Below are 26,118 nucleotides of genomic sequence, written 5' to 3' on the forward strand. Positions count from 1 at the left end.
TCACCAATAGCTGTCTGACCTATTCATAGTGCGCTCATGTGATCCTCGAGCAAGGAAAGGTACACTGCCTTTCAGAGTCATGTTCACTGCTGTTATACAGTACTGAGAGCTCCCAGTAAGCTGTCACAAACTTCCAGTTCAGAGTACAGATTAAAGATGCTCCGATTCATTGGCAGCGCAGTGCAACTTTTACTAAGTGTTTTAGATTTTCTGTAGAATACTTTCCTCGGGGAAAGCTGCATTCCTTTTACATTCCCTAAATTGCTCAACGCGTAAATAAAACTTATGTCTGAATATTGATTTTGTTTGGTTCAAATTAAAGGAGCACAAGTTATTCTGGACTCCCAGTTGCACCTGGTGCAAGCTGGGATACAACAAAATCCAGTCTTTATTCATGTGTAGCTCACAGTTGAACTGATCATTACAGACTCCACATTTCAGCTTACATTTTGAATTCATGCTTGAGCCAAACCCACAGGACCTAAATCTGAGTTGATCACCTCTTTCCTAGATTTAAATTAAACCAACAACTCATCTTCAGAAGATTTTACAACAGTATAAATTATCATTCATTCTTTAGTAGCTTAATAATCTAATTACACTTGAGACATAATGGTGATGCTAACATATAAAAAATAACAAAGGAAATAACAAAATCAAATGTCCCGTTTGATACTCTGTACCACCTCATACAGTTTTTTAAATTCTTGCAATATCACAGCAGTTCCTGACATGTTTAATTCAGCATTTTTAAAGTGGTCAGTAATTCCAATGCAAATTTGAGTCCAAGCTCTTGCTTTTTTAGAGATGCAGGTAATGTAGCAGATGACAGAAGGGGTCTGCTGTTTTGATGCTTACCATCAATTCAGGAATTGCTGTTGCTGAATGACCCCCAGGTTACTCTACAGCCACAGTTCTACTGGGGGATGGTGGCTGTACGCAAAACTCAGGTTCTCTTTGAATCTGAATTAAAACCTCCAGCACACGCTAAGCTCTCAGGAATAGAAGCAACCACAGCCTGACCGTTAGTACTTCTGAAGGGCAAATCTAGCTGTCAGAGCCATGGAACAAGTAAGATAAGGGGGCTTGCTAAATGCTGCAAGTACACCTGAGAGCTGATGATGTTGCTGGCACTTCCTAGGAAGAAGGGCCAGTATGGGCAGCTGCTGAAAGGAGCCCAAAGCTGGCATGGTGATGGTGATGAGGAGGGAACAGAGAGCACTAGGTGCAAAATGTCTTGCTGTGCTTCTTCTACTGGCAGCAACAACAGTTTTGATTAAGGCCCTGGGAAAAAGTACTGTTGCAGTGATTTGTGAAACACCAACACACTTGTAAGAAAATACATTTCTACAACACTTCATAGGTAGAGATGGGACCAAATGGTCTGTGATTCTCAAAGAAGGATCAAACGGCTGATTTTTAGAAAGGGAAAACTTCCACGGTTTAACAACACTGTGAACTCCAATGCAAAAGCAAAAGAGCAGGAAAACAGGTGAAGAAAATACCTAAAGAAAAATAAAACTGGCTTAATTGGCTAAAGTTGACAACACTGATATGCACAAAGTAAATAAATAACTCAGAGCTTTGAATTGTGTTTTTCTAATGTATTCAAGGAATTATTAAGGATTTCTGTAGGCTTTTCAATGTAACATGCTGTATGTAATATCCAAGTATTAAACAGAAAGCAATTAGTATATGTAGGAGTACAACACAATAAAACATTGCATGGTTCGCTGTCATGCCCATTTGTTTATATTTGGGTTTATTATTATGCATCATTTCTTAAATACAACATTCTTGGCTCTCTAGATGACATCATAGCAAAGAAAATCCTTGGTAAGAGAATGAAACAAGCACCACTCCGGGAAATCAGGTGCAAACTTCTTACAGAGTCTGTTTGTTTATTGCCATGACAGCACTGTCAGCTGACATAACAAAAGCTTTGAGCAGTATTCTATGAAATGTTTTTAGTTCTGTCAGTACAAAAATGCAATTTTAGAGTTAGGGGAGTACTGTACAGAAAAAACGTCATAGATCTTGATTTTGCATGATCCACTAGCGCTGAACTACCAAAGAACTTACACTGCACTTCACTTCCAGCATGCAAATACCCTGACTTCTAAGGAAGTACATACACAACATCTAAAGCTTTGTCTCCTTTATATGCCTGGTATCTTTCAGAAATGAAAGCAGTGGAAAAAAATAAACTGAGAATTCGTTGTCTGTGCACATGGAACAAAGACAAAAGGCCAAAAAAGGTGATTTTTCTCTTCCTTACACTCAGCCTGTCATTTCCTGGAGAGCGATGTAAATCCCTGTATGCTGTTTAAACCCGTATGTACTATGATAGCTGGTGTTTGTGGTTCCTGGTTTGGCTTCTCTTACCCATGCCACGAGAACTCCACAACTTGGGGCCCTGCATGTGAGCTCCCTTTTGCACCTCAGTGTCCTTATCTGTACCACAGTCTCTCCTTCCAAACCTTTTAATTACCTTTAGGACTCAAGTTGATTCTTGAATATGGCCATACATCTCTGAAAAAGCTGTTCATACTTTATGCCAAAGAGCTGATCACAGTATTTGTTTTTCCCTAAATTCTGAAATGAACAAAACCGAACTGTTGCTCTCCCAGTCTTTACTTGGGGGACTAGAAAACAGCAATGGATATGAACAGTTCTTGTTACCTTACAAATGGAAACAGCAATTTAACACCAGATATTTTAACTATATGAAAACAACTTTTAAAAAATGTCTAAATCTGTTGAAACTATCTGTTTATGGATTCACTAGAACAGCTCAAAATTTCCTGATAGCGGACCAGACGTAACCACCCACTTCCAATGCAAGCATGGTGGTTAGGCAGCAAACGCAGTTGCCACATTCACCAATAGACCAAGTGAAAATCTAAAACGTGTCTTACATTTCATGTGTTGATTTCCACACACACTTCTCCTGCATGAAGTTAGAAGACATAAACCCAGATGTAATTCACAGTGCTTTTTGGCCACACTTGATATGGGGAACAACTTTTGATCAGGCTTTGATGCCAGATCTATTCCCAAGAAGTCCATGTGCCATGATGCCAGGGGCACCATTAACTTCAGACAACTGGAATTCCTCCATTCACTTCAGCAAAACCTGGAAGGGAGCACAGTGAACTCAACCAACCTCCCAGCAGCACCGTACCATGTCCTGTCACCACCACCCAACGTGCTACGAATCACCCCCCACCTGCCCAGAAGTAAATAGCACTCAGGTGATTTCCAAAAATCAAAAGACAAAGGTGATTGCTCACATGGGTAAGAAAAACAAACAGGATTTGGTCAGGTTTTGGGAGGCAGCCAGATTTACACACCTAAACATTGCACTCCTCTCTATAAACTACATACTAAAAGAAAAATTGACTGGCAGAGAGTAATATATAACTTTGTAAGAGAAAGAGAACAGGTAAGGGGTATTTCTTCTACAACCAAAGCATCAAAACTAAGGGAATAGAAAGGTAACACGAATTCAGCACATACAGAAGGCAGATTTAAGGCTTGCAAGAAAACTAACAGCTGTCTTTGGCCACCCATCACCAGGCAGCTCAAATGCCATCCATCCACACAACAGCCCAGCAGAGCTCCTGGAGCACCGAGTTCTCCTCTCAGCTACTGTGGAAGAGCTATAACTCATGTAATGGAGCTGCTCAGGGGTTTGGTGGTTAGCCTGAACGGGTCGTATAGGCCTCCCTATATTGAAAGGAAAGAAGTAGGTTGGTTGCATCACTCGGAGGGGGGTGGTACTGTCTGTCCCTGCTTGTTACGGAAGACACCTAGATGACTAATGAAGACAAGGTGCTTGTATTTAAATGAATGTAGGAGAGATGACTCTCCCAGGAAGACTATAACTGAGCAATTTTACTTGGGGGGATTTCAGATTACGTTCAATTGATTTTTGAAGGTATTTAAAAATATTTCTTCTCATGAGGAACTTCAAACAAAATGAGAGAGAGTCAAAACAAAAGAAAAAAGACACTACAAATACCTCTGCCCTATTGACTGAAGCCCCACAGACCAGGATCAATCCTAAAAAGCTCTGCACACAAGAACCTTCACCTAAGCCTCACGAAGTCAGTACATGTATTTAACTGGCTTTGGCTCAGGTCCAGAATTTCCTTTAATTTGAAAGGGAGTTTCACCTGTGACAAACTTGCTGGATTGAGTTTAATATTCATGTTGTACAGAACAGAAACAAATGGGACTAATAAATCTTCAATAGAAATTTACAAGATTTTTCTGGCTTAATAAATTTAGCCAGGGGGCAATTGCTCTTAAACACTTGATACATAAAAAGAGATCCTTGTTTCCATTAGCATGCAAATTCCTTACACATTTCATCAGAATTTAAGATATTACATCTTACAAGTTTTTAAAAATGTGGACTTCATGGCCGCTTTTTTTCCCATTCACAGTCATTCCCATATGGCCATGCAAGCTCCTCGGCTACCATGTAATTTCTTCTACTAAGCTGTCTTTTTTTTTTTTTATATATATATAAATTAATTCATAGCATGTGCAAAGGAAACTAAAAATGTCTATTTCTGTAGATTCTCAGATGCTTTCATTGTCCAGTTCTTCAGGTAGATGTCTAATACATGTTTCCTCCTTTTCCAGCCAGTTTACATGGCACTATGAGCCAGCCATTTAAAGATTAATGCACACGAAGTGAAGTATTCTACAGGCTGTACAGCCCTTTAAGTATTTCCTTTAAGCTCTTGCACACATATGTAAAAGAAAACAAATTAAATATTATTTGCAGAGCTTGGCGATGAAAATGAGGTGTTAGTAGCATTTCGAGCTGGCAATAAATTTTATTCGACTGTTTTACTACTTTGGGGCAAAGACAACTATTTCTTTTGGGGCATCTTTTAGCAGCATGAGATGAGGGTTTACCCTTCAATGCATGAATAGTTTTGAAATAAATTTAGCATTCTGTAAATTATAGTGCATGAGAGATGTAAATACATGACAAAACTGTGTTTTGGTTGTTTTGCAACGTCGTCTTCCACATTTCTGAAAGAAATGAGCAAACTCTAACAAATCTTGCAAACAAGGTCTGGCCCCTGGAGTGCCAAAACATCTTTAGATCTAGGCAAATGAAAACAAAGTACATCTATCCCAGTTCTGCAAGTAAAGGAGAGCATGCTCTGCGATGTTCAGGCAGCCAGTGTCAGCTCAGGCTGAGCTGAGGAAGATCTGAAGACAGCAGAGCGTAACGGCTGAGGCTCCGCCGCTCTAACATGGCTACGCGGCTTCCAGCTGGCTCAAAGCACCAGCAGCGCCAGTAGGCATCTGCCTGGGAACAAGGCAGGGCTGGCTCGCGCCTGCTTGCAAATGCTGCATGGACTTACAAAGCAGTGGACACAGATTACTTAAGATCATAGAGCAAGCTCATGTCAAAACTGTCGAGTCTTAATTTGTCAGGAATTATCACTTCAGGTCTGTCCTGCTCTTACACCACTCCCTAAGCTATCTGTTCTTTCTCACTTCAGAAAAATACTGGGTGAGGTGGAAATTGTTCTAACCCTTTCTAAGCTGTATATGACTTTTTATTAATATTAATGTAATTATTTTTATTTCCAGAATAAGTCAAGAGACATCGAGGGCTGAAGGAGTCGCTCCTCATTATTTTCTCTAATCCATCCCCAAACCCTCCAATCATCCCATTTACCGCTGTTCAGAGAAAACAGCACAGAAGCTTATACCCCAGCTGATGGTCTTGAGCCTTTGTACAGGTGACTAAACAGGCAACACTACACACCATACAGGGCCCACAGAACCAGCACTGTCTACAAAAGCCTTTTCTGCCTACGGCCAACTTGCCTATTCCAGTGACACGCTACTACTTTTTTTTCTCCCATTTCCATCTTTTCTCCATCTAACAGGAACAATTACCCCTCTTAGGGTTTTTTTCAGAGCTTCCATTTATCTTCTCTTTAAATATGTAGTCAAGGAAAAGCCAAAGTTTCACACTGTGAAAAGGTATGTAATCATCATACTGGACATGACTATATATGTGCAATTTTTATATGAATTTTCCTGCTTATTGCACCACAGGCTTTTAATTAAGGTGTCACTGGACTACCAATTGTATCAACTGCTATATCGTGTAACTTCTGTGTGGGTGTGGATGAACACTTACCAGTGACACTGGCCTAGAAAGACAAGTATTTTTTTGTTTCATCCACATGGCCAACATACATTGGAATAGCAGGAGTTAGAAAATAAAATAAGATTCAAAACTCAAGGAGACAAAAGTAATAAAATTGAATAGATACGGGGAACACATTAAGGAAATGCACGATCATAAGATAGTAAAGATATGGCCACATTAATTGCAAGGAGAAAAAAAGACATAAAACTGTCAAGATAAGTTAAGTGATTTAGGAACCAAGGTCTCATATGACAAAATAACCTAGGCATTTACGGTCATCAGTAAATTTGAGAATAACTTGTTGTCCAAAGTGGCACTTCTCGATGATTTTCCATTAGTATCCCAATGCTAAATCATAAGAATGTAATTGGAAGAAAAAAATGAGAGTAGTTATCTGCATTAATAAGCACCCACACAACAGACATTTATAAGGATGCTCAGGTATCACAGGCCACAAGATGCTTCCTACCATCCTGCACCAAATGCAGAGCTAGAGTGACAGCTACAGCCCTGGAGCTTTTCCTTAGAGCGCATTTTAGTTTGAGACCCTCACCATCACCCCAGGTCCCTCCAGCAGTAGGTTATTCGTGAAATAAAACTCCTAAGTTATTCCAGAAAGCTGACCTCTACCATTTTACACAGGATATTAAATAGACCCCAGCTGTCTCCACTTAGAAGCGACTTAGTTCACATGTTTTATAAAGGTCCGTTCAGCTGCTTTCTGAGTTATCACAGAATTGAAGTGACTTTCTGTGAAGAAAAAGTCAAAATTTCTGGTGATTTGCCTTACCTACTTTTCATGCAGGCATGTCTTGGTTTTCAAACATCGCAACTGGCATCTATATGTTCTGAAATAAGAATCTGTGTCTGGATTATGAAAATATTTGCCTGAGAACTAACTGTCTCAAATCCATTTGGAAGAAACATACACAGTAGAGCATTTTTTTTGCTAAATCCAGGAAGACACAGTAGTCTTCATGTCCATGAATGCCTCTGTACACAAAGCTCTATGGTATATGACTACTGGTCTAAGTGCAGTACAGTCCGTGTGATTTCACTCCAGAGGGCAGAAAAGTAACACAGATTTTCCAAAGCACAAGACACTCTTTCAGGCTTGTGAGAATTACAGTGATCAATATACTAGAAATACCATTATAATCACGTCCATTCAGAAAATTTTAGTTAAATTATTTCAAGAACGCAACAGTCTTTTTAAGAAAAGCCTCTATTTAAAAATTGGCAAGATGATATTGTGATATTTTTGTATAAAGGATGTGCTCTGGAATGAGTAAGTTCTGGAACTGAGTGAATAATGCAATTTAAAGATGGCAATTTCAAGCTTGAAAGAAGAAAGATCAAAGTGACATTAAATTTTACAAAATTTGAAAAATTTAAAAAAGGGTCAATATTAAAAGAAGACATACAATCCCAACATCTAAATATTCCCTATAGCCTTTAAAAAGATATATTTGTACTGCACACAGGAGAAAAAAAAGCCATCTGATTCAAAAATTAGTTCTGCTGCTTTTAAATATTGACATCCCCTGTTCAACTGCCTGCTGCAGTGGACTGTGCCCCCGTTGGGTTAAGCCATCAGATGTTTACTCTTTTGGATATTGCCTGGGCTTTTTGCCACTCACATCAGACTTCATAATTTTCATTTACTCTTTCCAGAATACATTTAATAAAATTTACTATTTTATTATACTTAGGAGTAAGATGGCATTTCAGTTCCAAGTTCCAACTTTCAATGTCATATAACTTTTTTAAAAACAATTAGCTTTTGGGATGTTTTTTTTCCTGGCTTGCCCTCATTTTCTTTCAATTTTTTCTTTTAACTTTAAAAAAGAAAATGGTTTAGGCATTTTTAAGGCACAGAATTTAAACTAATTGCAGTCCTACATGTCTAACAATCTTTATCCATGTTACAAAATCATAATTCTTAACTTCCTGGTACAAATGCAGTTAAACCTTGAAATTTTCATGTTTTTTCTTTTCCACATATGCACACACACATATGTAATATCCATATCCAAATGGCTTAATAAAGCAGTTTATTTGCTTTACTACAGTGATAGTGTCTTTGCAGTTCCATAATAAAAAAGCTGTTTTCAAGCTTCATTAACCAAGTTATAAAAGAACTGGCTCCAACAGACACTCAACATAAAAAATGATGGAGCAGAATCTGTTAGCATTATTGATTGACTTTAACTTTGCAGGCTATCACCAAGCAATGTGAGCTGACATGTTTTGAGATAAATCTTTACATTAAAACAAATAATTATTCCGAGAGATTTTCCAACTACTTGCAATTGTACAGTCACGTAATTTGCTCGAAAGGAATGTGAGGCAATGAAACTATGTGTAGCATCAGAACGTTGTCAATAATGTGACAATTTGCCCCCTTAGTGGCAAATCCCATATGAGACCAGTATGGCAGAGTGAAGGGAAAGGAGAAAAATACACAAGAAAACTTTAAAAGGTGCCTTAGACCACTTGTAGGCTGCATGGCTGGCCATCTCCAACACACATCTTCAGTTACTCTTCCTCTTGTAAGAGATTAACAAGTTTTGACCAAAATGGCTTCTGCTGGAGCTAAAACTGGGTACCGGGTAACCAGGCAATGCCCACCCAGCTCCAGCTACACCCTGCTCCCTTTAGTACTCTAATGCCAAGTGCAAACTAGAAGCAGATTGCCTGAAGTCAGTACATTTCACAGAAACCCACACTCTGCTATTAGGAAAAGTACATAATTTTTGCCAAACTGATAAAAAAAGTGTCTTGTACAAACCCTTATCAACAATCCATATACTATAGGTTTTGGTAAAAAAAATGTAAGCTCCCCTTATGTCTTACTCAGTTACCTCCTCTGATTTCTCATAGTTTGAGTACCCTCTGATTTCAATACCAGCTTTTTGTCATCCTCCCCACCCGCAAATAATTTCCTATTTGCTTTTCTACCTTCTCTTATTGGCTGCACAAACTCCCTACTAGTGTTTCCACTTTCCACCTTCAAACTTGAACTGTACTGACTGGCCCTACCCTTGCCTAGCTGTAGCAGGCTACAGTTGGGTGTCCACCCGGCATCAGCCACCTCTGCTCTCTGCAGTCAGCAAGAGAGAGGTAGGTGCTCCTAGAAAGCAATTCATTCTGCTCCAGGTGTGTACCGAGGGTGAGTGGGATGAATTATTCTCCGAAAGCGCATCCTTTTTCTGCACTCACTATGGGGACACTCTAAATGACTAGGATGGAGTATACTTGTAATATTCACATGGTTGAGGTTAGATGTCTGTTCACAATTATCTTACATTCCTGTTTTATTGTTTTTATGCATGGCTATGTGTATGTCCTGTGCATCCATCACGATATACTGGAGCAGAGCCATAAAAGGGGTAGAGAAAGTCTGCTGTTTCCCTTTGACATCCTCCATCCCTCCTGAGAGTTTGAGGAACCAATACTTTAAACCGCCCTGCTACATCTAGTGCCCAGGAAGAGGCTAAGATCCAAAGCAGCAGCCAGGATTTCCAGTGACGGGGCAGAGCATCACACGAGGGAAAGGTATATGACCCAAGTGACCAAATGTGCTGCTACAAATCTCTATCTGAGTACCTACCATGTGTAATCTAAGCATTTGCATATCCTGCCTCTTGACTTGAATCTTTGATTACCTCCTGGTTCTTAATCTCTCTTTTCTAAAGCCTACTGTTACTACTTCTAGTTTGGGAACCATCCCTTTCCCCAAAATACCAGATTTAATTATTGCGGCCACTATGATTTGTGTCTTTACTATAAGAATTTCTTAAACCAGCTATTGAAGTTACTTCAGGCTACGTGGAGAGTGCTCTCTCGTCCCTGTACTCCAGGTACAGCTGCTTCACCAACCGACAGTGTCTGTAAAGTTCTGTCTTTAAACCTTGTCTGATTTGCCCACTTTATTATGAACAGTGGTTGAAATTGTCCCTTATTACTGTTCTAGTAAACTTAGTTGAATTTTCAGTTTCTTCCAGAATTATAGGCTTAACATCCTTTTTATTGACCTAGAGAATGGCAGATTTAAATTTGCTTTTTCTGACTTAAGCTTTGTTGTTGCAGAATGGTCTTGTCCACTCTCAACTTCAGGTTATGGGAAACCAAGCAGTCTTTGAAATATATTTTCTTATAGATATCACAATATCCTACCAGTTTTGGACATTCCAATATACTTAATAAAGTGCCTTCTAAGAAGACTCCCTCATCAGTGTTATTCACCTATCTGGGTTTTATCTATAGCCACAAATACCTTTCATTTTTAGTCAACTGGGTTATCTTCTGTGTAACTCCTAACTATTCTTGCTGTTGTACTGCCATGGTCTTCAGTTTCAGTCTCTTTTCTGTTTGCACTTTTTCACTACTGCATAAAGATTTGCTTTTGATATAACTGACATCTCTAAAAGATGTTTTAATCTGAAAAAATAAAAAGTAGTAAAACCTTCATGGTTTCTTAAGGGAGACAACATGAATAATAAGCAGCATAGAATTAAGTAATAGTATCTTTTTTTTTTTTTTAAATGATGTTACAAACGTAAAGGCAATGTGATGAATGATTCCGTGCAATGAAGAGACACAGGTGCTCAGTTCTACAGAAGTACTAACTTGTCTGGGCCCTTCTGAGAATGCCAAATCTTTTAAGTTTAATGAGACATTTAATTCTGATTTTCAGACTACAGTCATTGATTCAAACCTGTCTGGATATGGGTAGTATTGCTTTGATCAAAACTTGTTGCTCAACGTCCTATAAAAAGCAGAGATGAACATTAAGGCACCAAATTGATTAGAGATGTCTGCGAGGAAACCACAAAGATCAGTGCGCAGGCCTATCTCCATTAACAATCTAGAAGGTTATCTAAGTATAAACAACACACTAATCAAAAGTGCAGATGCTGCTCAATCTCTATGTCATAAAGATCACAAACACAAAGTATGCTGTTAGATAAAATTAGCAAAACAAGATTCACCTACTTCCTAGTAGAGAAAAATAATACAGGTCACAAACCTTCATCATCCCAAAGAAACCTGGACATCAATGATAAACGTTCTAGTGCTGTGCTACTGAATAACAAGTTAGACATAAAGTTTCAATGCAGCTATAGAAGCACTTCCTCTCGGAGAAGGGAGATGTCCATAGGACTGAAACGACTGTGTCTGTGATGCAACCTGGTGTTTGGAAGTAAGCACAACATTGTACAAATTGCTCAGGTGACAACACAGAGAGATCAAATATTTCAGAGGATACGTACTAAGGTAGAGAGGTATTATTTGCATTGCTAAAAAGGGATGTAATTTGGAGGACTGACACGGTCAACAGAAACTCTGACGCCGTACCAGTGAAAAACCTCCTAACGAAAGAACTACTTTTCTACCCCAATTTGGTGAACTCAGTAGTTGCAGCATCTAAAATCTGAATGGTAAAGTCTCGAATGTGCATGTTTGATGGGCCACCTCTGCACAGTCTGCCTGTCCTAATGCCTTTTTGTTCATCTTAACATTAGGTTATTTATCAGTGTAACTCTATGGTCTTTAACTTCACCAGCGGAAACTCATGCCTTAAACTTACACCTGCATTCCTGGATTAGCTTGAAGATGTGGATGCAATTCCCCCATTACTAGCAAGTGTTAGGCTGCTCACACAGATGAACGCTTAACTGCATATTGGTTTTCAGAACACAATACAAGAATAACCAGAAGATCTTCCTTCAACTGTAATCTTCTGGTTAAAATATTGTATATAAGATGATCCACTACTGGAAATTCAGAGCACTTAAAGATCAGAACCGTCTTTTCTGAAGAATACCATCTGACTATAATTTGTTGAAGGGCTGTTATTATAAGACACACTGACATTCTAGACAGCCACAAGGGTTTTTCTAGGAAAATGATTTGATCACCAGTGAGGGCAACTGAAAAGCAAAAATCACATATAATACACAATACTTAAATCTGAAGAAGATATTTTCATCTTTAATATGCAACATAAAAAAAGTTATGATATATTTATGTGATGAGGAAAGAGGTAAAAAGTCAAAGCTAGGAGAGTGACGGGCTGTGGGAATCTTACTAAGACTTACTGAAAAGGATACAATTTTAACATGAATAGAATGTATCTATGAGAAACCCACTAGATTTCTGTTTGTATGTTGGATTTTATTACAACTTTATTCAAAATGCTGTTGCTAGGGTTGTCTAAGTTTGTTGTAAATGAAAGACTTTCATATCCTGTATCTGCTTTTAATATAATGGTTTTTTTTTCCTAAAACGTATGATTGTGTATTTCTATGTATTAAGTTTGCAATTTTTTGTAGAAACACTCACAAGGAGTCCAATTCCTTGTCATAATGAATGAAAGTTAAATTTGACATTCAATGGCTTCACAGCCCTCCCTTTTTATGGGGAAGGAGCACAGTGGGCAAAGTCCTCTAAGGTTGTTTCAGTCCGGCGGTAGCTCTGTATCCAGACGAGTCCTCCCCCAAACATCTAAGCACAGTCAGTACATTCCCAACTCCTACTGCCAAGTTAAAATGAAAACGGTCTTAGTTCAGAAATGATTGAGGTGGTTTGCTCTAATCAAATTAAACCAGCCAAATGTTCTTTTCAAAGGTAACTGTCTACTCTGCAGCTGTATGCAAAATACCACATCAAATGTGAAAAAAAAAAAAAAAAAAAGAAAAAGAAAAAGAAAAAAAAAAAGTGATAGAATTCTATCCTTACAGTACAGCCCTGGCTCCACAGATGAAGAGAAACAAAAGCACCAGCGCAGCTAGGAATTACATTCACAGAAAGCTCCTAGAAATATGCTAACTTAAGAAACAGTGAACAAAGTACTGAAATTTCCGGTTTAAAATTAATTGATTTTAGGGAGAAGGGAATTCTCAGACATTGTTAAACAGCAACAGACACCTTCAGTTATTTATCATAGTGACCACACTTCAAATAGATATTAAAAGACTAGCCAAAGCTTCACACAAAAGAGAGGGAAAAAAAAAATCACATAGGCTTTTCTATTCTATTTCTCACTTCCTTTCTTTGTCTCTATCAAAATATGTAACATTCTGCACTGATTGATGCTGCAAAAGTCCAAACTCAACAGGTTTCATTTAAACTCAGCACAATTTGTCTGCACTAGAACTGAGTTTTCAATCATTAAAATGGGAAATTCCTGCAAAGATGAATTCATATGCAAGTAATTTGTTTTCTTTTACTAAGAAAAGATCAGTCACCTGTTAATGATAATCCAGAGTGTTAACCAGCCAGTGTTAGTATAAATGCTTTTAAAACAGTATGGAAGTTATTGTTAAGTTTATAAATTGTTTGCTAGGTATGTCATGGCAAATCTACCCTCGGGCAACTCTACCATTATCAGCAAATTGTCACATTCCAGTACACTCTGTATTTAGGTATCCAAAATCATCACCTGGTCCTTAAAATTATGTGGGATGTTTCTTAGGCTAGAGACCTATCTTCTTCTAAAACCCTAAAATGACACCTAAAGCATCATATGGAAGAGTTTGTTACTACCCATATAAAATATTCTTGGTTCCATCTAAAGATGGATCCTAATGCTGTTAGGATTCTACGGCCTGATTTTAAAAGGATTATTTAGCGGGATATTTCCTTGTGAACTTATTCTAAGGATAGGACAAATTAGATTTTCAAAGTCTAAAGGTAAATAAATAAATAGGAAAATCAATACAGTAACTTGGATGCAGATAGTATTTTGAAACAGTTTGGAAATAAACGGTCACATTTCCACTCTCTGATGATTATCTCATCAAAAGCTTCCCAAATGGAAAATGTCAAAGTACATGATGGAAAAAAACACTCCTTGGAAAATTCTAAAGTGGTTTGTTTATTAAATGCAACTGCTTTATAATTTAAAGGTATAGCTGGTAAATAATCATACATGCGTAATCTAAAATATTTTTCAGAATATAAAAAAAATATATGAAGAGCTGCTATAGGAGGGGAAATTTCCTCTCTTCTGAATGAAAAACACAGCTTATTTATATATGTATATGGGCACAGTTATCTTTCAATAATTTGTTAGCTCATTAAGAATCAACTTGTTCAGCAAAAACTGGAAAACAACTGGATTTCATACAAAGAGTAAAACCAAAATGCTTTATATACAACTGCGAAGTTTTGGAATGGACAACAACTTCTATTTTATTTAGGGCTATGAAACTATAGAATAATTTTAAAACTTAAGACCTAAATTAAGTCAACTAAGAATTACTACAAAGACAAAACCCACCCTTGATGCCAAATTCACATTACTGCTGTATCATAACTATATAGTTATATTATTTATTCTGCATGATTTATTTTAACTTTTAATAGAAAACTGCTCTAGAAATAAGGCTTCAGTAATGTAATACATGAATATGAACCCATATCTGTGATTCATATTCTTATGTATATTGTCCCTGAACTCTGTTCAGAAAAGCATTTAAAAATTCAGTGCATACATAATATCATAGCTATTTCTATTTGATAATGCACTTACATTTGTGCTAAACTTCAAACAATGACTTAAATCCCACCGAGTGTACCTGTACTACTCACTCGGTGCTTTGCTAAGTCACAGCCTCCAGCTTACTCTCATTCAAACACCTGCAAAGCGAGCCCTTCCCTTCTCCCTGCTCTGTTCCACACTTCAGCTGGCAGTAGGTACCAGGAAGCAAACTGGAAAGTCCCAGTTAATCTACCCTGGCCCCTGTCTGCCGGAGTGGACCATCCACTCTCCTGTCCTTTTTTTTTTTCAAGGCTCAGTTTTGAATCCTGGGCTCCATTAACCCAGGAGATGCTGATGCTTTGCCTGGCAGTCACAGGCTGTCACCAGCAATCGTGGCGAAATGAGTCGGTTTTCCATTCTGGGCAGGACCCAGCAAGACTAGATCTCGCCAAGAAGAGCGTAGACACAACCATCCACAGATTTGAAGAAGAAAGGGAGCACTGGACATAATAAAAAATGACTAACATTTACTCACACAAAGACTGGAAACATGTTTTTTGTAAAAAGCTTAGATTTAGAATAAGATAAAATATTTTTTGAAGAAAGCTTGTACTCCCTCCAGAAACTGAATTTCCTAAGGCTCAGAAGGCTATTCCATATTCAACCCTTCCTTCCTGACATGCTCTTATCTTGCCCTGTTTCTGTCAGACCATGTATTCAAACTAAATCATCACAACCATTATTAATAAACAATTCATATGGACAGGAGGAATACCATTTATTTGCCCTGTATACATACTTATTCTGTGAGCTGTAGGGTTGCAGGCTGATGACGACAGGCCAGCATTTATTTGCAGTCACTTCACAATGTCCTCTGCCAACTTAACAAACTTCTCCAAACCCTACCTACTACCAAACCCTGTTTGGTGTCAGCCACATCATTCCCCTTTGCCCTCTTGCCAACAGAGAAGTCGTATTTCCAGGTAGGCCATCCTTTCGTCCCCAAGACCTTTGCAGTGTCCCTCCTTGTAGTGGCCTGTCAGTGCAAGAACCATCTTCCTTCCCCCTGACCACCGCCACTCTCCAGTCTGGAAATGCCCTTCTGCCAAGGCACCTTCACATCTGCCTTGAAGACCATCTTGTTTGTGTTAAATTGAAACTGACTCTGAAGCTCATTCAGTTTTTCCTTCTCATTTACTCATCCACCTCTGCTACCTCAGTTGACTCATCTGCCACATGAATTTATTTAACCTTGGCAAGTTTCACGTTCAGTTTCTTCTGCTTCACTCCATCCCTGCATCTTATTTCACTCTTTCTATGTGCACAGCAATTCCTATACCTTGCAATGTAGAGGTAACCATTTCTTTCTCTCCAGGTCCTGCCAGACGCCATGAGTGGTGCTACACAAAAACAAATGGTATCACACAACTCAGCACACTGGTGATCTACAAGAATGATGTCATGCACTAGAAGTTTAACATTAGGTTGGCAGAACAAGGGAGTAAGCAAGGAAGCAGAATTCACTGGAGACAAACACACCCTAAAATAGAAATGTTTCACTTGATGGGATGCAACATCTCAATGACTTTGAGGAGATCATCCTTTAAACTTATTATTGGTACAGTAACAAAGCCAGCAGCCAATATCAGCATTACCACAAACTGGAAAGAGAAACAAAATTAGCTACTGCGTTTTGAAATTCTTTTTGCTCTGTGTGTTCCCATATAATTTCAGTCTAACAAACAGAACAAAGCAAACCAACTCCAAGTTCAAATTGCCTTGGAAAAGGTTAGCGAGGTATTGATGAGCTGCCACAAATATGTTCTGAATGCTCTCTCTATCAAGTTAGACAGGGAATTTTATGACACTTTTACAAAGAGACACCTTTTAAGTATAATGCAATTTTAAGCACCAAGCCATTATGCACCTCTGGGACCTTTGAGCAGCATCAAGTGCTAGCCTTTATGTCAGGGCACATGGGGGGGGGGGGAGTCACAGCCTCCTCCCCCCACACTCAGGTTGCCCTGCCAAGGGAATCAGTTGATGGGCTCCATCAGGTACTTAAGCGCAAACCAAGAGATAACGGCATGGACCACTGAACTGCAAAAGCAGGGAAAAAGCAACGTGACAGTATTGCTGTACCACAGAGGGCAGTTTACAGTGGCATTTATATTTCAATCAATATAAAACAACATAAACCTTTGAACACAGCATAACTGTGCAAATACTCCAGACTGCTGGGTTTCCCTCACACTGATCTCTACACCAAAAACCTGAGGAACAGAGTCACGCTTCCAGCCAGGTGGATCATTCTGTTGAACCCAAATCCAATTACCAGCTGCATCTATTCTGCAAGTTAACGGAAGGACAGAACTAAGATTTTTAATTCCTTATTATATGATAATAATTACTTTGAATGGCAAGATTTCTGACACTCATATTTGAATTAACAATCCAGATTAGATTATATTCTAAGAGATTATATTCAATATGATTTTGGTTATTTTAAAATGGAAGACTTACTAACCCATAAAATACTAAAAGATTTGTATTTTTCAGATAACTATGAGCCAGATAGCAAAAATATACAGCTTTGTAGGTTTGTTCTATTTGCTTAAGGTTTAACAGTATAAAATCTATTAAATATATATTTGCTAAAAAATTACAGTATTCTGTCTTTTATATCACCTTCCCAGAGTGCAAATGTATAGTTTGATGGATGATTAACATTAGGGGAAAATTATTCATCTGATTATCAGCAGGAGAGAGATAAAATGAACAGAATATATTGCTGAATTTAGCATTATAATCACAAGAAGAATCTTTACAGATATATTGCAGCAGGGAATACTTCCAGTTTTACACACAGGAATTTCCTGAATCTAATATGTCATTTATTCCTGGCAAAGTCTGTCCTTTGTCTACATATATTTCATTTTTCCCAAACAGAACAGCACTAAGCTACATAAGTGCTGGACCAACTTTTGCCAAATTTAACTACTGTGTATACTAAAGCTTTAGTAAAGCATTACATCTTCTTACCTGAAAGATGAGCTAGAGGAGAACCTTCATCATCCTACCAGTTACAAAGAACATTTCAAAGCCTATATCATACCTCATTTCAGAGCAATTCACAGTAAGATTTACTCTTGAAGACTCTATTTTTGACTTCGTTTTGTGAAGATAAATAGAACAGAGTAAGACGTCCTGATGGAGGGGAAATCTATACAAGGGCAAATGTGAACAGGAGATCATTTTAAGCACATAGAAATAATTATTTTAACTGTATTCTTCCCACACCTTTCTGTATACTATTTTTGACAGTCTTACAAAATTTTAGGTCAGACCTCCAGGCCTTATTTCCATCGCACCCCAGAGACGTCCACTACCATCGCTTTTCTGACCAAGATTAGACTGCCTTTTGCTTCTTATCTTGCACCTTGTTTTGCTTTATTCTGCAGTGGTTTTATCTAACTTCACTATCTACCATTGTAAAAGCAACTGTGTTGTCAAAAATGCATCTCTTCATTGTATGAATATGGAATCGATAGACTTGGAGAGAACGACCACAAAACAAAGCTCTCCTAATCAGCAAGCAGTAGTATGGAAAAATACTCCGATCAAAATTATTCTATGCTATTTAGACATTTCTACTTTATGGACAAAATTCTCTTCCATCCCTAATGCCAAGCACTGGAAATCAATTTTGGCTCCAAGCATCTATCAGGATTTTAGAGGAAGGGCATCTACAACCACTATGACAAACCTGGGCTGCAGCTGCAATGCTGGCCCGGCATCCTGGCTCCATGACCAACAAAGCCATGGAGCTCTACCTCTGCCTAGCAAGTGCTGGGTCTTTTCCTTACCAAACTATTCATGTTCAGCACCACTTCATGAAGACGGAGAAGCCCTGGAGTGCTGAGCTCCTCACTGTAACATCTGGAGATGCCCAGACCTACCATCTGAGATCATGACATTCAGCACAAATCCATGTGGCCTGTGATTTCTGCCATTGCAGTCAGCTGAGGCCAGAGCACCACAGACGACCCAGGGAGTGTGCGGCTCATCTGTTTGAAGTGTGTCTAAATTTTGACTCATAGAATGACTCTCGGTCTGCACTGAGAGACTCAGGCCATTACTCAGAGGTAACAGACTCAATATTATTTGCAGTTCTCACTTTTTTCTCTCAGGCTAGTTGCCTGTAATATTCAGAAAAAAGCTAGACATCCCCTCAAATAAAAATACCCCCCCCGATTTCAAATATTTGTGTTGTTACTCCAGTACTCTGAAAATGATGTACATTTTGATCCAGTATGTAGATGATGAATTTGACATTATTTTTATTTAGTAGCCTGGCCATGATACCAGTTTCCAGAATGCATGCCCAAACAATGAACATTTTTGTGAGCATAATATGTTCAATAATTAAGTACAGCTAGGTCAGCTGCTTAAAACTGTAGATCTTCTTTTACAGTACTTCCTTTTCTGAGTATATTTACATAATACAAAAATAGACCTTTAATTTCAATAAATTACAAAATACGGTAGAAGATTTTGTAACGGAACTGTGGCATTTAAATATTTTCAAATAATCTTTGATTATAAGGTTATGATTTCAGTCACTCCAAAGTGCTACTTACAGCTTCATCTGCATTAAAAACATGCACAAAAGTGGCGAGTTTTTAAATAACATCCCTCACATTTTAGAAAAGATAATGGTTGAAATTGCTTCTTACGTTCCCCTGCCTTTTTGTGGAAAAAGGTGAGCAGCCGAGGTCCCAAGCATCCTGATAAATCACAGACTAAACCCTTGCATCCGAAATTCTGCTTATGGCAAAAGGTACAGGCTTCATAACACAACTATGAGGACCTGGAACACACTTCAGAGATTTTTGTGTTGAAACTACATTGCTGTATTGCTGGTTGAAATAGTTACTGCTTGCAGAAAATGAATTTTCATTCAAACTTGTAAAAATATTTTAAGCTTCAATGTATTTATGCAATGCTATGTTGAGCTTGTACTGCACTTAAACCCAAACAAAACAAGCCTACAGCTGCACAGTCGTTTCATCAAATAGCTCTTTGGAAACCAAGAGTTTTATTTTCATGATTTTGCTGAATTCAGGATTAGAAAGCTCTCAAAAAAAATCTTCTATTTTATACAGAAACATCTCAATGGCAGAAAAATTCCTAAATATTATGTTGAATTATTCTCAAACAAGGTTTACAGTTTTCAAATACGCAAATGACTAAACCTGGACAACTAAATCCTCATTTACTCTCATAAATTATTGGGATGGATTTCAGAGATTTTGAGAACTCTCAGCTATCCCTCTACTGCCAAGGAAGGACTTTGTGTGCAGTCCTCTGTAAACCAAGCCACTCGATTCAGCGATCAACATGCTGTCCACATGAAATGCCCCCACTTCTAAAATTTATTGACTAAGCCTCTGGCATTACTAGGTGCCAGTCAAAATAATGGTTGTTAATCGAATTGTGGATTTGCTTGATTAGCAATGGAAAACTGTGAGCTGCAGCCTGTATCCCATTGCTCACTGCAGTGAGACTGATGGCGTGCACTCCACTATCAGTATTTCAGAATACACATGCTTCGCCTATTCAGTTTAGACAGAAATATAAATGCACTTCGCTGCCTTGAGATGAACAAAAAAGAATTAAACTCTAGCTATTCACTTTTCTAGTTTAAATATTATTCTCTTGTCTCCACCTTCCCTCTCGCACCCACTGTAAATCCCCTCACCTCAGACCCTAAGACAGGAGGATCACAGCTACAAGATGTTTTGATGGTCACCTCTAACTTAAACAATCTACTTATCTAGGACTTAAAGAGTCTTGGTGTTAGTGAAGTATAAAATACTTTCGTCTTGCTATGCGTGTACAATAACATAAATAAGAGGAAATATCCTTGTTAATACAGCACCATCAGCACAATGCTGACCAGTTTTGAATCATTGCATACTTGGGTATCTGCAAAGCGAAGCTTACTTCTGAAAGTTCATAATATTAATTAAAGGCGCTCACAGGCTGCTGGAGGTTTCCACCTACAGAAAAATGTAAGAGGTTACGGTAGGGCCAGCCTTACCATCGAGAGAATCTGTTCAAGAACGCAGGTTATTTATCCAGGATTTATGCTACCGACATGAGAGAAAGGACATCCTGGGGCCATTGCCACCATTGTGCAAGCAAGGCCTGATGTCTGTACTGTTGCATTCTTGGTAGTACAATCATCAGTACGTGGTGAAATTAGCACCAGTCAAACAGTATTCAACCATAAGTTCACCTGCAAAGCTTGAAGTTTTAAGCTGTTACTTCTCTTTAATACAGTAATCTACAACTCTATAAAAGCATCTAGAAAGGTAGAACGTACATTCTGCTACCACTTTCTTCTTTGCCATGTTGATAATGAATAGGGCTATATAGAGAATAAAAATCAGCTACAGCTGGCAGAACTAATACTTGAGACAAAACCAGGGAGACTTTTTTTTTTCATTCTCTCTTATGCCTGAGGAAATAGTGTATATATGGCTCCTTGCCCATCCACTCAAACACTTAAGTCACACACCTATGCCTCTGGAGATGGGTGTTTGTGTGTGTGGGAGGCAATGCACAGGGATGAGGTGAGGTCTGGCAGGCAGCGCCGTGGCCTGCTGAAACCTCAAACCTCACTTCATGTACGCAGTTCAGCGCTCACTTCATGCACAAACCCAAACTAGTGTCCAGTCCATTTATGTACCCAAACTCTCGCTCGCCCCATTTATGTACTAACACCAGGCCCCCACTGACCGGGATGCCACCTGCCCCATTTCCTCACCTGACCACGTTGGGGTGCTCGAACGTCTCCAGGTGCCTCAAAACTGCCACCTCTCGGATAGTGGACAGCGGCATCCCCTCTTCACTGGTCTGCACCCGTACTCGCTTCAGCGCAACAAAGCGACCTCCATTCTTCAGGTCTCGGGCTTTGAACACCTTCCCGTAGGCTCCTTCCCCGATCTCAGCCACACATTCATACTGCTGGTCAGCCAGGTTTGTGCTGTCCTTATCCATGCTGGCGCTGCTCCTCTTCCTCCTGGGCTCCAAGGGCTTCGGGGTGGCTCTTGGTCTCGCTTGCTTTCTGAAAACTAGTACTTCGCTTGTGTCGCAGATAGGCCACACACTTGGTACCTCTGCCAGAGGGGCAGTAGGAAGCTCTTGCCCTCCTGTTCTCGTTCCCCTTCTGTACAAGCCTCAATCGGTCTCCTCCTTTGGCCACCAGGAATTATCATACAGTCTTTGGAAGCATTGTCTGTGTAAGATCTGGAGGACAAACCAAGCAAGAAAAGTGAGTTTAGTTCACTTCATTACTTTCCATTGTTCAAAACCTGAGAAAATTAAGCTAATATAGTAGGTAGCTATAAGCAAAGAAAAAACGTGATGCAAAGGATGATGTGGACCACCAGGGTGACACATGTACTGCCTTCCCTACATGGCTGATACAACACTACAAAGTTATCACGGTCTGCACAGAAGACTACAACACACAGCTACACAGCAACCGCCACTACTGAGCAATGGGCTGCATATGATGACCCTGTGAGACACGGGTGGTGGGGCTGGCAGGGCTGAGAGGAGGATTGCAGGACTCAAAGGTTTCTTCAGTGCATGTGGTGGAGTCTTGGAAATACATCCCATGCTATATTACTGTTACTTGTTTGTAACTAGCAGCATTTGGAAGTTTCAGCCTTGATCTACTGTCCCCAGTGCTAAGACCTTCGTGAACACATCACGAGAGACATGTTCCTGCCCTGAAGTGCCTGTGGGGAGGAGAGACACGTATATATTTAAATGATGATAATAATATGTTACCGAGCAGTGTGTGCCGAGATAGACTCAGCAATGTACACTTCAGCAAACTTGCTAACATGCAAGCATTTTGGCTGTGGACACCGCTGCTGCTGGATGCGTGACTGGCAGTTCCTTACAGACCAGCACGATGAAAGATGGTCTTCAGGAAGAGCTCGCTCTGCTGTGTGGTGCATGAGGCAGGAGAGCAGAGGCGCTTCTTTTGCATCCACTTTCATCTGCACTGCCTGCAGGACTGCGGGCAAAGCCTCTCCCCTCACAAAAGCTCCACACCAGTCCTCTCCCTTCCCCCTACCCCTTGGTAATATAACGATATTGGGACCGCCGGGGCTGCAGCCCTCTCCTGCACTGCATTTTTACCGTGCGAGGATGAGAGAGCCCCCGACGGCTCAGTCGGCGACCCCCTAACCCGAGCCCACGCACACAGCCGGCGGTGCGGTGCGGTGCACGCGTGTGCTGACCGGCCGCCTCAGCCGCAGCTGAAGAGCAGCCCGCTGGCAACCTGCGCCCGCCGCCCTGCCCCGGCCGCACCACCCCGCCTCAGACCTCAGCTGCCACCCCCGGAGCTGCCACCGCACCGCGGCCCGTCCAGCGGGCAGCCCCGCGCCCCCGTATCCCCGGGCGGCGCCGAGCGCGCCCCGCCGCGGGGGACACCTGCCCCGCAGCCCCCGCCGCGGCCGCCCGCGCCCCGCGCCCAGCCGGTGCGGAGGGCGCCCCCGGGCGGCGGGAGCGCCACCGGCGTGTGCGTGGCCCCGGGGCGGCGGGCCTGCCTCAGCGCGGCCGCTGCGCCGGGTGGAAAGTTACCGCTCGCCCTCCCCGGGCACGGCGGCGTTACCGGGGTGCCCCCCGCCCCCCACCCCCCGGCTCGGCACCGACCTCCCCTCCGCGGGCGCCCCACACGCGGCGGGGGGTGGCGGCGGGGACGCGCGGCGAACCGCGTCCCCCCCGGCTTCCTCTCAGGGGACGGAGCGGGGGGCCCGGCTCGGCCGCTCGGCAGGACGCTGAGGGGACCTCCCCGGCGGCTCCCCAGGAGGGCAGCCCCCTCCCCCGCGGCCCCCTCCGCGGCCGCCGACACGGAGGGCGCCCCCGCGCCGACCCCGAGGCGGGTGCGGCGGCAGCGCGGGGCGAGCTGCCCCCGGCCCCGGCCGCCGAAGGGACGCGTCCGCGGTGCCGTCTGCGGGGGCTGCGCGGAGCGGGCTCCCCGGGCCGGGCGGGGGGGCGGCGTGTGGGCCACGCCGCTGGGGCCGGCTGCGCGGAGCACATGGGCGCCCCGCGTTACCTGGTGTGCGCCACGGCCGCCTGCACCGCCACCAGATCCCCAAATAATCCTCAGCCCCGGGGGGGGGTGGGGTGGGGTGGGGTGGGGAGGGAGGGGATGAGTCCTCCCTAAAACAAACCTCCCATTGAGCGAGGCGGGGTGGAGAGCCGGCCCGGGGTCTGCCCCTTCACATGGCGATGTCTCCGGCAGGTCCCGGCAGCGGCCGCCCGGGCCACACAGGTAGCTGCTCCGCGGCCCGGCCGCCCTCGGCTCGCATCCTCCTGCCGCCGCCGCCGGGCTGCACCTTGGCGCAGAAGGCAGCTCGCACTCGTCCCCCAGCCCGCTCCTCCCGCCCCCACCCTGCCCGGGCAAAGCGAGAACGCGAAATGAAAATCGCGGCCGGCGGCCCCCGGGGAGCTGCAGCGCCGCGACCGCAGCCCCGCCGGCCGCAGCCTGCCGGTGCGGGGCTCGGGCACCGGCCCTCAGCGCTGCCGCTGCTCCGCGCTGCCCCCGGCGCCGCGACGCGCCGCCGCTCCTCGCTCGCTCCCTCGGCCTCTGTTCAGCCTGGGAGCAGCAGCAGCTTGCTGCCTCCCCCCACCCACCCCCCCGCCCCAACTTTTTTTTTTTTTTCCCCTTGCTTTCCCACGCTGGCTGAATGTGACTTGACCCCGTTTCAAAAAAGTTTGACATAGTGCTTCAACATTTCCGCATTCCTCCCCGACTACAAAGGCTGCAGCCGCCTCCTTCTGCTTTCTGTCTCTGCTCTCTGTCTTCACACTCAATGAAATCCTTCATGTGCCTCTGCCAAAGGCAGCCGCATACCGCAAGGGTCGCCGCGAGCGCCGCGGCCAGGCATGGCCAGGGGCGAGGCGCCCCGGGGGGTCCCGGCAGGGCCCGGCCCCGGCCCCGGCCCCGGCCCCGGCCCCGGCCCCGCCGCCGCGCTGAGAGCTGCACGGCCGCGGGCTCAGCCGGCTGCGGCAGCACTGAGAGCCTGACTCCCTCCTAGGGTTCGGTGTGCAAGGCGCTGGGAAATAACCCTTTTGGGGTTCGGGGGGTTTCTTCCCATCCTGGGAAATAACCATACGTTTGGGGTTTTTTCTCCAGAAAAACACAGATTTTTCTGGGCTGTTTTGCTACTTTTCATTTTACAGAAAGCGCAGGACTCCGGCAGGAAGTCAGCGCCCATGAATGCTTTCGGGAAGCATCAAGAAACTTCGCTGCTGAAGAACCCCCCCAGCAAAGTCTTTGCCCCGACAGGCTTGCAGCCGGAGGTGGAGGGCGCAGGGGGCCGCAGAGGGCAGGGTGCGTGGAGGAGCTGGGCATATAACCAGCCCCTTCTCTGATGCGCACAACATTTTGTACAGAGCTGATTCCTACTGAAACTGAAATTCAGCGCAGAAAAAAATAAATATCATAAAACAGATACCGATCTACTCCATCTCCATGGGGGAAACCAAATATCTGGAATGCCTAATTCCCAGTTCTCCCAGCTGCTACCCTCCAACACATGCTTTTCTGGACCTCAAGGATGATAATGGTCCATCTCCATGACCAGATCTTATGGTAGTTTAACTGGGAGGGAGTGGACCCAGATCCCCTCCTACAATGGGAAATGAAGTGTAACCAAGTGGGTTTATAACTGAAAAAGTGTATGTCAAGGACGTGGCATCATACACCGATTTAGAAAAACTAAAAAAAATAGATATAATACTGTACGAACTAAAAGAATTCATATCAGAAAGAAGCGTATAATATAATCACTCTATCTGGACTCACAGTGCTACTGAGCATACATGAAATCCTATAGCTTAAATAATATTTGTTTTCCTTGCTTCAGAACTGACCCCAGCAATTCCACATGCCCTTTCTATTTCTGGGAGGTTTAGAAGCAGCACCTGGGGGGCTGGTGAGGAGAAACTGGCTGAGAGCAGAAGGGAGACCTCTGATTTCCCCTGGAGAAAAGAGGGAGCTGGTACCACTCATATCTTCAAGGAAAAGGCCAGTGGCATGTGAGTGTTTGCAGGAGACCATGCATACTTTGCAAGAACTCTAATTTATGCTCATAATATATTTTAGTTTAAATCACAGAAATTCCTCTACAAGTTCTGAAGTCCATGATTTATCAGAAAAAGATGCTGAAGTTAATGGCAACCCCCCATAACCTTTACTTGCGAAAGTGTCAAGGATTCAAATACACAGATCAATTATTTTTTTTAAGATGTGAAAAATCACATCACATTACAAAGTTTGTGTGCGCATACAGTACCTATCACCATTTCTCTGTTTTGTAACATTTATGGCTTTCTCAAATTTATCTTC

The 26,118-nt window shown here is 42.2% G+C and overlaps 1 protein-coding gene and 1 long non-coding RNA gene across 6 annotated transcripts in view; one reads left to right on the plus strand and one right to left on the minus strand.

The window, feature by feature from the left end:
- CDK6 (cyclin dependent kinase 6) overlaps positions 1–26,118 on the minus strand; it is a 147,399-nt gene that overhangs the window by 116,692 nt on the left and 4,589 nt on the right. Inside the window, exons 1-2 of one of the 5 annotated variants that reach the window (XM_055706592.1) lie at positions 23,939–24,079; positions 21,514–21,995 (exon numbers count right to left, since the gene is read on the minus strand). In XM_055706592.1, the coding sequence (XP_055562567.1) occupies positions 21,514–21,746 (233 nt within the window). In that variant the 5' untranslated portion in view covers positions 21,747–21,995; positions 23,939–24,079. Of the gene's footprint in view, positions 1–21,513; positions 21,996–22,544; positions 22,938–23,417; positions 23,543–23,820; positions 23,879–23,938; positions 24,080–26,118 lie in introns of those variants that run through there. The other 4 variants (XM_055706594.1, XM_055706593.1, XM_027800038.2 and 1 more) reach the window with 4 other exon arrangements.
- On the plus strand, positions 23,967–25,222 carry LOC129735799 (uncharacterized). Its single transcript, XR_008731648.1, has 2 exons — positions 23,967–24,039; positions 24,951–25,222. It is a non-coding gene; the product is annotated as an uncharacterized LOC129735799 (long non-coding RNA).

Source organism: Falco cherrug, chromosome 4 (genome assembly GCF_023634085.1).
Source record: "Falco cherrug isolate bFalChe1 chromosome 4, bFalChe1.pri, whole genome shotgun sequence".
NCBI classification, from domain to species: domain Eukaryota; kingdom Metazoa; phylum Chordata; class Aves; order Falconiformes; family Falconidae; genus Falco; species Falco cherrug.